Here is a 12,786-nt window from a genome sequence, read left to right on the forward strand (position 1 = left end):
AAACCCTTTTTAGGAGAATAAAGTTTACTATCACAGGTTCATAGATTCTGCTTATAAAACTACTTCTCCTGTAAATTTAAAGCTCACAGTTTTAGATACTTACTGTAATAACACTTTGTCTTCAGGAAACAGATGTGGTACCAGACACCAGGCTTTTGGACAAATTTAGTCAGATTTCACCGCAGCTTTTTACCCCACTAGATGAGACTATCCCAGATCCACTCCTAGAGACCTTGTACATCATGGACTTCTTTATTGCTTTGGCAATTTGCAACACAGTAGTGGTTTCTGCTCCCAATCAACCACGACAAAAGGTAAGGTCTCTAATACAAATAAGGGTTACTTTCTAGAAGAGAACTTCGGGTTTAAATGTACTTATACTGGCCTTGTTATGTAGATAATAATTAATGCTAAATGATAGTAACAGTACCAGCTAACATACATCACTTAATCTCTGCTCTGTAACTACAATATTCTAAGTCATTTATTTATTTATTTATTTATTTATTTATTTATTTTTTCTAAGTGATTTATTGATATTAACATGTTACCCTTCCAATGACCGCATAAATCAGGTAATATTACTCCACTATTCCCCATTTTATAATTGAGGGTAAGTAATTTTCTTGGGGTCACAGGGCCAATTTGTGGGGGAAGTGAGATTTGAACCCATGAAGTATGGCTCAGTGCTGTTCTACTGTTTTGCCTCTAGAAGGATAGCTGATGAGAACAGCTCTGGTAGAATGTGGCTGTGTTCATTTTGCTTGGTTTCTTTACCAAATTGAAGCTTCTTCGAGGCTTCTGAGACTTCCCACATCATATGCATTATGTCAAGCGAAATATAAAGTATTGGGTTCATTATCATGTTTAATGATAATGTACCATTTTCCTGTACCAGTTGGGTTAGTTCTAATTAGTTCTAACCCAATTTAAAAATCCAATATATTTATAATGTATCAAGATGCTGCAGTTCCCACAAAAGCTAGACTGAAAAAGTCAATTTATAGTTTAGAATTTATGGAAAAATTCATTTTCAATTAAAAAGAAAAACTTGTTTTAAAGACTGGTGATTCACCACATGCTGTGCTAGCTTCCTTGTGTATAACTTTCTTCCCTTTTGCACATATCTACTTAAAATTCAATTTGCGGTGCAACCCAATTAAATTTTAATTTTCCATCAGATCATTTTCTTTTAGCAACTTCAGAGGTGGTCAACTTTAACATAAAAATAACTTACTTCCAATTAAGCTTTTATTTGATCAGAAAACTGTGTTTTTGTAAGACTTTCGGCTAGAGAGTTTCTCTTTAGAAAGTGATTATGTAATTAGAGAATAAATCACTGGATGTTCTTTTTTTCTCCTCATGTGATAATTTTTCTCATACATCTGTTTCCAAAGTAGGCACCTCTTGGTGTTTTTTGTTTGAAAAATACTGTCGCCTTATCCCCAAAGAATATAATACCCTGTGGTCTGAAAGAAGGTCTCTATAGGTAGAAGAGCCTAAGCTTCATGATATTTTGAGGTAATGACAGAGACAGTGAATAATAAGGAGCTAAACAGAATCTACAAAGAAGATGAAACCTCACCTGTGATGGTTTCTTTTCATTTCTGAGTTCCCATATGTGTGGAAATTGGCCAACATGTGTCTCTCCAACTGTCAGAAGATTAATAATTTTTAGGAAAAAACTTTTTAATATCTTGGGCATTTCTGAATGACAGAATTTTAGGATCTAATTCATTGGCCTTCATAATTAATATTAAATTCTACATTTAATCACGTAAATGTTACGAGCTAGAAAAACATCAGGATAAAAATTACAAAAAATTCTGTGATAGAAATTATAATAGAGACTCACATTCATTGTGAATTTCTGCTGATAAGCTGATAATTTCTGCTGATAACTCTTCTGTAGGTCATTTTCTTTACTGGCCTTTTTAAGACAACAGAAAAAGTCATAGTAACAACCTTTTATAGAATCTGAGGGGGAAAAAGGGAAAAAAGCCCATCTTGTTTGTTTATTTATTTATTTATTTATTTGACAGAGAGAGATCACAAGCATGCAGAGAGGCAGGCAGAGAGAGAAGGGGGAAGCAGGCTCCAAGCAAAGAGCCTGATGCGGGGCTCGATCCCAGGACCCTGAGATCATGACCTGAGCTGAAGGCAGTGGCCTAACCCACGGAGCCACCCAGGCACCCCATCTTGTTAATTGTTTCACTTAACTTTCTTCCAGTGTTTTGAATGTATGTTATTACTCACTTGTTTCTTAAATTGTTCACATAATTTTAAAAAATTTTTATATTGTTCACACAATTTTTACATTTTCATAGGTTTTCCAGTTTCAACCCATAGGCTTTCTAAACTTGATTTTTAAAATATTCAAGAAGAGGGGCACCTGGGTGGCTCAGTGGGTTAAAGCTTCTGCCTTTGGCTCAGGTCATGATTCCAGAGTCCTGGGATCGAGCCCCGCATCAGGCTCTTTGCTCGGCGGGGAGCCTGCTTTCCCTCCTCTCTCTCTGCCTGCCTCTCTGCCTACTTGTGATCTCTGTCAAATAAATAAAATCTTAAAAAAAAAAAATTCAAGAAGATATTGCTGTTTTGCTATTTTTGAATATAATTTGCTTATTATTTTTAAATTGCTATTACTAGGCTGTATATAATAAATATTATGGATTATCTACATTTTAAGTTATTCATTAGGAAACACTGCTACTGTATGCCCACTGGTAGCAATAGTAGCATTTTATGTTTTGCTCTCATTTGTCACATCTTTTTCTGAGTGGTTGTAGAAATTATAATGCCATCAACATTAGCACATATTTTTCATTATGGCCATTTTTATTTTTGCTCGTATTTTCTGGGGGCAGTTTTATGTATGAAGCAGGCTGCTAGCTGTTTAAGGAGTGGTAACTCTTTCCTTATCTAATTTTTTTCCTGGTTTGACTTTAACGTTGTTATCTACTGCTTTTTTTTATTGTATTACTGAGACTCTCTGGCACCTTCTCTCCTAGATTGGGCTCTCGTCACTGAGTGGAATGCCTATCAAGTCCTTGGAAGAGATTAAAAACCTCTTCCAGAGATTGTCTGTCCGAAGATCAAGTTCACCATCACTGGCTGGTGGGAAAGAGCCCTCTCCCGGGGTCCCAAATGCCTTTGTGAGCAGACTCTCCCTCTTTAGTCGAATGAAACTGGCTTCCCCAGTGGAGGAAGAGGACTCCTGTGGGAGCGAGTGCCCCCAGGGCTCTGGGGACTCTCCTTGCCCTCCAGATATGGAGAAACAGAACAGTGATCCTGGCCTCCCGGAGGGCGAGGCGGCGCCCTCCCCTGGACAGCCCTCGACCTCCACCCTGTGTTACGAGGCGGAGAGCCCAGATGAAGCGGCCTTGGTGTATGCTGCCAGGGCTTACCAGTGCACTTTACGCTCCCGGACCCCAGAGCAGGTCGTGGTGGACTTCGCCGCTCTGGGGCCATTAACATTTCAGCTCCTACACATCCTGCCCTTCGACTCCGTAAGAAAAAGAATGTCTGTGGTCGTTCGGCACCCCCTTTCCAACCAAGTCGTGGTGTATACAAAGGGTGCTGACTCGGTCATCATGGAGTTGCTCTCGGTGGCTTCCCCGGGTGAGTTCATACTGCGCAGAGCGTGGAGGGTATATGCACGGTTCAGAGATTGAAAGGCCAATCTCGATGGTTTTATAAAGAGAAGCACATGTATATTTGGGGATCAGCTGCACTTTGTAAATGGGGGACGCTGCCCAGGATTTGGTGAGAATGCATGTAAGTTTTGGTGCTGCACGGACCTGGGTGCACATCTGGCCTCTGTCATCGGCAGTGTCTTGGTAAAGTTACCTACCTATTCTGTGTTCAACAAATGGGGAGTGTCATACCTGTTTTATAGGTTCCTTGGAGGTTTAATGGCATACTGTGTGCACTACACATAGAGCCTCTGCCCAGTGCCTCCCCAATGGCAAGTGTTCCGTGAACGGCAGCCAGAATGATGATGGTTCTTGTTACTATTGTTATTGATGGTGTGGGAATGGTGCTCGTATTAAGTTCTTGGTACTTTCCCTCTCCCCAGGAGGAAGGGAACACGGGAAAGATTTATTCAGGGCCCCTTTTATAAATGTGCATTTGGGATTCAGAACTACAAGGTCTTTTGTCTGTTGTGGGTTGGAAACTATACCATTGTTTGTAAAAACATCTCTGTAATTGGGCAGACTGGTGGGAATACTTGTTTTGTTAATTATTTCAGATGGAGCAAGTCTGGAGAAACAGCAGATGATAATAAGGGAGAAAACCCAGAAACACTTGGATGACTATGCCAGACGGGGCCTACGCACTTTATGTATAGCGAAGAAGGTGAGGCTGCTGTGTTGGGCCCATCGTGTTCATTCTTTCGCTTGGGTGGCCCTCACTGCTTGGGGTCGAGAGTGCATCAAACCCTGATCCGCGTGGTTGGGAAGCTCTTGGATCGTGGGCTCTCTATTCACAGCATCTATCTTCCATGTGCATTGATTGGTTGGAGTTTGTTCTCAGTGTTTTGCCAGAGGAACACCTGAAAGTTCTGTTCTCGGAGTTCTCCCCTGTTTCAGTGTGTCTGTGAGTGCTTGAGTACGTTAACTGCAGTTTGGCTGGAAATAAAAATCTAAAAGTCCCTGGACCTACTTTCTTTTCCCTCAGTCCTTTGTAAATATCATCCCTGCATTAAATGTTCTTTGGAAAGAATGAGGCCAGAGACTGGCCTTAATTTTCCCCTAAAGTTCTCACAATTTTTCCTCACATGCTCATAAGTCTTTATCTATCAATCCAAGTAATTTTACTAAATGTTATGTCAGTATGGATTATTCTCTTGTTGAGAATAATCCTGAGATGTTGTGTATGCTTTCTAAAACACTGAAGTAATAAGGAAGAAGACAGAACTCCAAGGAGTTGAGGGGTGATATTACCAGACCCTCCCCTGGGGACATGGGGGAAACAGACCTGGAGCCCTTTTCAAGTGAATTGGTCACATTTTTATGCCAGTAGGATGTGGCTTGAGTATTGACCAAGTCAAGCTTCTCAGCTGCAATGAGAGAGAGTCGAGTAGGGGTTGAGAGAAGAGAAGGCTGTCTTACGGGGGAGGGAAGGGAGTTAGTTGTAGAGGTGTAACAGAGGCTTTGATGAACACAGAAAAACATGAAACAAAGAACGACAAGTCCATGTAGGGGAAATACTAGAAAAGAACCAAGAAATTCATCTTGCCACTTCTTTGCCTCTTCTCCATATAACACTCCCCCATCCCACGTTCTCTCCGTCTAAACCCTGCAGTTAATTTTTGCTGTGTTAGAAGCCAGAGTATTGATTTCACTCTGTCATTCTGGGCTCCAATGAGTATAAAAGACAGGCAGATACATGCGATTCAAAGTCTCAGTGCGTGAATTGCCATTCATTATGATTTCCTCCCGGAAGCCTGAATTGGAGACTCTACTAGGACCGAAGGCAAACATAGGGATCTCTTGTTTCTTAGCCAAATTCTCGTTCTTACGATCTGCCTTAGGACAACTGGGATCTGTTGCAACTGGTATCTGTTGCAGACTCCTAGTCAACACTTAGTCAGCCAGCTGCATAGAAAGTTTCAAGATCAAAGGAAAAGGAGAGAGTTCTACCTTTTCAAGTAGAATGATCCTGCCCCTGATAAAAATGCAGCCCAGTAGATGTCAGATTCGTCCTAGGTCCACTAACTCTGTGGGTAAGAATAAGTCGATAGAGAAATTGCCTCCCTCCCTCTATTCCATGTTGCTTTAGGAAACTTGAAATGTAGATTTCTCTCTCTATGGCAACCTAAAGAAGAAAGGAAATGTACCATTGGTTCCTTCTCCAGGAATTCCATTTAATTTCTTCTGGAAGAGTCCTTCCTTGCTTCACGTGTATGGTTCCCTCCCTCTTTTCACCTTTACAGATAACTACCCCATAAACTAATCATCAGAAGATACCAGCGGTGCTGCTGCCTCCCTAATACTTGGAACCGAGCAATCCTGACACCACTTTCTTAACTGCGCCATTAAGATCTTTCTAGATTTAACTACCAAGTGGAGACCTCTTCCAACTGCATAGTCCCTGGCTTAATTAAATAGATTAATCCTTTTTCATCATATATGATGCCTAGGATTTCCAAGAGGTACTGAGCTAGTGGGTCCATCCATCATCAGTGTTACAGTAGTCCGATCTCAGAAAGCTTGTGACCAGGTGGCATGAGGAATGAAGCCAGCAGTACCTGGCTTGGATCGGTCTAAGCTTGGATTACCTGGTGGTTGGTCCTGGCAGGATCCTGCAAGATGATACGGCCTTTCTGCTAGCTCTTTTCTCCCCCGCACTGCAGGTCATGAGTGACACCGAATATGCAGAGTGGCTGAGGAACCATTTTTTAGCTGAAACCAGCATTGACCACAGGGAAGAATTACTCCTTGAATCTGCCATGAGGTTGGAGAACAAGCTCACTTTACTTGGTAGGTAGACTGTGTTGTAACGGTCAAAATAGAGAACTTTGAAAAACACTGGATAGCTCTAAGTTTAAAGTCATTCACCAGTGGTTTGGCCCCCACACACCACCACTTTTTTTTTTTTTTTAAAGATTTTATTTAGTTATTTGACAGAGAGAGAGACATCACAAGTAGGCAGGGAGGCAGGCAGAGCGAGAGGGGGAAGCAGGCTCCCCGCTGAGCAGAGAGCCAGATGTGGGGCTCGATCCCAGGACCCTGGGATCATGACCTGAGCCGAAGGCAGAGGCTTTAACTAACCCACTGAGCCACCCAGGTGCCCCCCACTACTTTGATCTAATAGAACAAGTAGTTCTCTCCACCCTGTCCAGTCTGATCTGTACGCCGTTTCTAATTCTTTTCGTTCTGCTTTCCACCGTAGTGAACTAGACTTCATTTATGGTGGGATCAGGGTGGTCATCCTTAAGAAGATCATTTAAAACCTTTTCACTTAACATAGACTACCAAGTCAAATAAATATCCTGGTTCCAAAGGCTATCCAGTTGAAGTTTCTTGCAGGGCATTGGGTAAGGTACATGAAATGTGTGGTCTTTTGAATCTGCACGTCAAATCTCTATCTTATTTAGAGGAAACTTAGAGCATGGAGTGGTTCGTTGACCCGTTCAAAGTCACATGCTACTAGCTGACAGCGCTAGAAGGAGACTCAGATCTACCTAGTTCCAGGGCCGACGCTCTTTATTCTGTACCTACAACCAGACCAATGAAATTTGTTTCTCTCTCTTTTATGCCCTGATTTCAGCTAAAGGTTGCACAGCGGACACCTCTTGTCCAGACTGAGCTGCATCCTGAAATCACCTGGAGCACTTTAAACTATTCTCAGGGGTTCTGATTCCACTGATCTGACAGTGGCTGGGGCATTTGAATATTTAAAAGCTCCCCAGGGAATGCTAAGAGGCAGCCAGAATCCCCACCATCTCAAGAGTCTGGAGATCTAGACTCTAATCTGAGTGCTCACATACCAGGAGACCAGTCTCTGAGCTCCATTCCTCTGGTTCACAGAAGAACAAGGATCTCACTTCGTATGGAGCAAGAAGAGCGATGATAACCCAATTTGTGTCATTTCTCTGTGACTGTGTCCGTAGTATGGGTCCGTATTTCCTCCTCTGAAATTCCAAACTCAAAAATGCTCTGTAGGTTTAGTGCCAGAATGCATTTGGCTACAAAATCAGGCCTGATTTGATAAGATTTTATGAGTCTTTATTATCCTAATTAGTACAAACATTGTAAGTTTTGCTACAGAAATCTTAATATGCTTCATTAGTGGATATTTCAAAACCTAGATGCACTACATTACCTTTCTAAAATCGGAAGAACTCGGGGTGCCTAGGTGGCTCAGTGGGTTAAAGCCTCTGCCTTCGGCTCGGGTCATGATCCCAGGGTCCTGGGATAGAGCCCCGTATCGGGCTCTCTGTTCAGCGGGGAGCCTGCTTCCTCCTCTCTCTGTCTGCCTCTCTGCCTACTTGTGATCTCTGTCTGTCAAATAATAAATAAAATCTTTTAAAAAAAAATCTGAAAAACTTTCAAATTCCAAAACTTATCTGGCCCCCGTTGGTTTAGAAAAGGGACTTACAGACTTGTAATATCTATTTTCAACGCTCTTTCATAACATAAGCAACTTATTGGCAAGGGCATTCCTCAAATGCCTGCCTTACCCTCAGGAGTACCACAGAATTATAAAATTACAGAGCAAGGTTACATAAGTAACTGAAACTACAAGCTCCCCTCAATATACAGAGAGGGAAGCTAGCCAAAAGAAGAACAAGTAAGTTTAATAAGCTCAGTGATTCCTAAGGCTTCCTTCCCCAGATATGATATTGTATATGATTTTGGTCTGGGTCTTCACACTTCCTTTGAATGCCCGGAAGCTACTGGAACAGTGTGTAGCTCAGGATGGCTCTAACAGAGTTCCATTATAGCCCAGGTGAGCTTCTGCTGGCTTTGATTTCTCACAAGCCCCTTGCATCTGGCTGTCTTTTAGGTGCTACAGGCATTGAAGACCGTCTGCAGGAGGGAGTCCCTGAGTCCATCGAGGCCCTTCAGAAAGCTGGCATCAAGATCTGGATGCTGACAGGGGACAAGCAGGAGACAGCTGTCAACATAGCTTATGCGTGCAAACTCCTGGAGGCGGATGACAAGCTCTTTATCCTCAACACCCAGAGTAAAGTACGTATAATGAGACTGAATCTGTCCTTTTGCTTTTTCTTAGCCAGGGGAGCGTTTGTGATTTGATGAATGTAGGGAGGAAAAAAACCCCAGTAACCCTTAGCTGGATAATTATGTCTTCTCTTTAGCAGCCTACCTTGTGCTTGGGAAGGTACCGTAGTCCTTCTAAAGGCTTCATGGTTAAACATGATTCAAAAGAATTATTGCTAAAGAAAGTTGCCTTTTATTTTTTATTTGCCTCCCCTCCCCCATATTCAGTTTCCAGGGATTTAAGATTTAGCCCATAACGGCAAAATATATCAAGTTCTGGGACAGGAATGTACCTCTATTTCAAGTTGAGGTGGTGATTTCTATCAAAATCGGGTGAACACTTTAATATCTTTATGGTTAATTACAAAAATGGACTCTCGGGATAATTATGCCCTCTAGTGGTAATTCTTAGGTATAGTGCTGTTGAGAATATCGTGTTTCAAAGGGTTTTAAGGGAAGGGAATTTTTTTTTTTTCCTAAAGAAGGAATTTAAGAGGTTTGGATCCACCTTTTTATTTACATTATCCCTACCTCACCCCCATTAATCTCTAACACAAATGTTCTAATCAGTTAAACAGGCATTTTAAAAAAGTTTTTCCAATATGGTAATATTCTCTGAGATTTGTGCATGTTATTTAATTAGCTTGGAAAACCTTCCTCCCTCCTTTCTCAATAGTCAGACTTAATCAATGACATCCATTCTCTGGCAGCAACCTGCCTCTCAGAAATCCTCTGGAGTTTCCCATCTGGATCTCATCTTGGGGCTCTGTCACAGGCTGCCATGTTTGGTTAGCCATGTTTTTAAGGTCGGGCCTCAGCCAGTACCTAACCAGATCATACATTTTAAGGGAAGAGAATTTTCCTTATTCAACACAGAATGAGGTCTCCTTGGCAGTTGTCTGTGGCCCAGAGAGCCCTAACCAAAACCACCAGGCAGCGCCCAGTACCGGCAGGGACTGAACACAAGAAAATTGTCATTAGTCATTTTCGGTAACTAAAATGGCTGTGCTAGGGGTACCTGGGTGGCTCAGTCGTTAGGCGTCTGCCTTCGGCTCAGGTCATGATCCCAGGGTCCTGGGATCGAGCCCCGCATTGGGATTCCTGCTCGGTGGGAAGCCTGCTTCTCCCTCTCCCACTGCCGCTGCTTGTGTTCCCTCTCTCGCTGTGTCTCTCTCTGTCAAAAAAATAAATAAAATCTTAAAAAATAAAAAAATAAATAAAATGGCTATGCCGTAAGATTCGTAGGCCCCTGGTTCATGTGCTTGGCCTGCCTGTGATCAGATATGTGACCTTGGGGAATTTTCTTCTGGGCCTTTTACTTAGCCTGTGATGTAAGAGTAATGCCCATTTCATAGGGTCATTGTGGGCATGAAATGAGAAAATATAGATTATAAATTAAACACATAGTGCCTGGCAGAGAAAAGGGGCTCAATGAACATTAAAAAAGAAAAGTCAATTCTTGATGTTTGATTTTGATGCTTTTGTGAACAGTAAAGTCATTAGGATTGCAGAACTTATTTGTAAACATACAAATTTATAGTTAGAGGCATTTAAAACTTAACAATTCAAGAAGTCTTTATAGAGTATCCACTATGGGCTGTTCTAAGAGCAAAAAATAAATTTTTTTACTATCGAAAGCTATTTCACCTTGTGTGAATTTTCCAAAGAATTAAAACAGTACACAGTGAACACAATTTAGTTTTGTGGTGACTCAAGTCCAAGTATATAAAATGCCAGGCACATAGCAGGGGCTCAGTGACTATTATTATTTTTATTATTATTATTTTCTCCACTCCTTCCTTTCTATCAGGAGATACTAAGAATTAAAAAAAGAAAGATTATTGAACCCGGTTTGTCACTTAGTGAAGAAATTACGTCTGTGACATTCTAAGTGGGCTACCTAGAAACTAGTAGAACATCTGTTCATTTTTTTAGTGTAGTACCTCAGCTTTATGAATTTCCATCAACTCCTATTCCTAAATTTGAAAGTTGGATTACAATAAATGTAGCCACTTACAAACTTTACACAGTTACCATTTTCATAAAAGTTTTGGGTTTTTTTCAGGACAGGGGGTTAATAGAATCCTATCTTGGATAATTTGTTTATTAAGATTTTATTTATTTATTTGAGATAGCGTGAGAGAGAGAGAGCGAGCGTGAGCATGAGCCAGGGGTGGGAGGGGGCAGAGGAAGAGAGAGAAGCAGGCTCCTGGTTGAGGCTGAGCCAGGAGCCAGACATGGGACTCGATCCCAGGACCCTGAGCCTAAGGCAGATGCTTAACTACTGAGCCATGCAGGTGGCCCCCATATCATGGATCATTTACTGCTTTGTGATACTTAAAGCCCTTTCAGGATCCATCATTTAACTTTTTTGAGTTTTATTATTATGACTTCATTTAAAATTTTCTCCTGAGATAGTAACTCTTTATTTTCATGTTATAAAAGACTTTTTCATATGAGATTGTCCTTGGCAGTTATAACAGGTAGACAGATCAGATAAAATTATCCTCATTTTTATAGCCTGAAACTCCAAAAGGTTGTGACTTGTCTAAGTACCCCCAGCTGAAAACGTGTCACACGTGTTTTGTATTGTATTATGTTTTATGTAACCTGTATTTATCTATCTATAGTTATTCTCATTATTCATGGAGTTAAATTCTATAAAGTTGCCCTAAACACTGAATTAGTGAATATGGAACTATTACCCTTGGAGGAAGTATAGGTTCCCATAAGCCTTTGGTTGCAACATTTTGTTTTATCAACCAATCAGTATATAACCTTGTTCTGTGTGTGTTTCTGTTTAACAGCAACTTACTATATATGTATGGTTGATTCAGTAAAACTGAATTCATGGCCAACAGCACTATAACTCAGGCCTGCGTGAGGCTTCTCTAACATGCCTCCTCTTTCTGCAAGGCGCATCACAACCTTCTTATATATAAGACGACTCGATGGCACTTCTGCACTAGGCTTGGAGGCCATTTTAAATGATGAAATGAAGAAAAAGAAACATACAGAAAATGTGTCACCAGGGCACCTGGGTGGCTCATTCAGTTAAGTGTCTGCCTTCTGCTCAGGTCATGATCTCGGGGTCCTGGGATCGAGTCCCCTGTCGGGCTCCCTGCTTGGCGGGGGGCTTGTTTCTCCCTCTGCCTGCTGTTTCCCCTTGCTTGTGCTCACTTTCTCTCTCTGTGTCAAATAAATAAATAAAATCTTAAGAAAAGAAAAGAAGAAAAAAGAAAAGAAAAGGTGTCACTCAACGGTGGAAAGGGTGCTTGTTTACAGTATGGGAGCTGACATGAGAAGATGAAGCATCTCCTCGTTCGATTTCAGGAGAGGTCCTATCATATGACTCAAATTTTTCTCTCTGTGCATGTCCACAAACAACCACAAAAGCTCTACAAGTACTGATTACAGGATTCCAGACCAATTTTAGCAAGTAGGTGAATTCACACATATAGCATCTGCAAATAAGGATATTGAGTGTGTGTGTGTTTGTGTGTGTATTTATACATATTTCTATAATGAAAATGTAATTTATAAACTAAATATATATTCAAAAGGATAAAAGCATCTAGAATCATAAAACTATGGAAAATTTAGGTGTACATTTTGGAGGGCAACCACTCGAGACTTTATTCTGTGCCTACGGGTATGCAAAGGCTGTATTTATAGTATTGTATTTTTTCACTTAACGTATACCTTCAGTGTCATCTCATGTTGATACGCTGATTTTCAATGACTTCAGGGTGTGTTACCTTCTAAATGTATCATTTTAATGTAACCAAACTCTAGAAGGTTTTCAAAAATAATTTTTTGCTGTAATATTGAGCCTATAATAGGGCTTGTTTTCTTTGTCTTCATACATTTTCCCTAGGAGGTTTTTGAGTTGTATAGGGTCAAATTTGTTCCTAACGTCCAGGTTGCTGGGTAGCTCCATTTTAAAGCTGAAGTTCTGGGGTGGCCCGGTGGCCCAGTTGATTAAGCGTCTGCCTTCAGCTCAGGTCAGGATCTCAGGATCCTGGGATCGAGCCCCGTGTTGGGCTCTCTGCTCAGTGGG

At 41.2% G+C, this 12,786-nt stretch overlaps 1 protein-coding gene across 1 annotated transcript in view; it reads left to right on the forward strand.

Annotated features, from left to right (window-relative positions):
* The window catches only part of ATP10D (ATPase phospholipid transporting 10D (putative)), a 103,999-nt gene that overhangs the window by 66,534 nt on the left and 24,679 nt on the right, over nt 1-12,786 (forward strand). The window contains exons 11-15 of the mRNA XM_080796926.1: nt 126-314; nt 3,009-3,618; nt 4,250-4,356; nt 6,356-6,482; nt 8,512-8,696. Coding sequence (XP_080653052.1) covers nt 126-314; nt 3,009-3,618; nt 4,250-4,356; nt 6,356-6,482; nt 8,512-8,696 — 1,218 coding nt within the window. The remainder of the gene's footprint in view (nt 1-125; nt 315-3,008; nt 3,619-4,249; nt 4,357-6,355; nt 6,483-8,511; nt 8,697-12,786) is intronic.

This window comes from Martes martes (assembly GCF_963455335.1).
Source record: "Martes martes genome assembly, chromosome: 2".
Classification (NCBI taxonomy): domain Eukaryota; kingdom Metazoa; phylum Chordata; class Mammalia; order Carnivora; family Mustelidae; genus Martes; species Martes martes.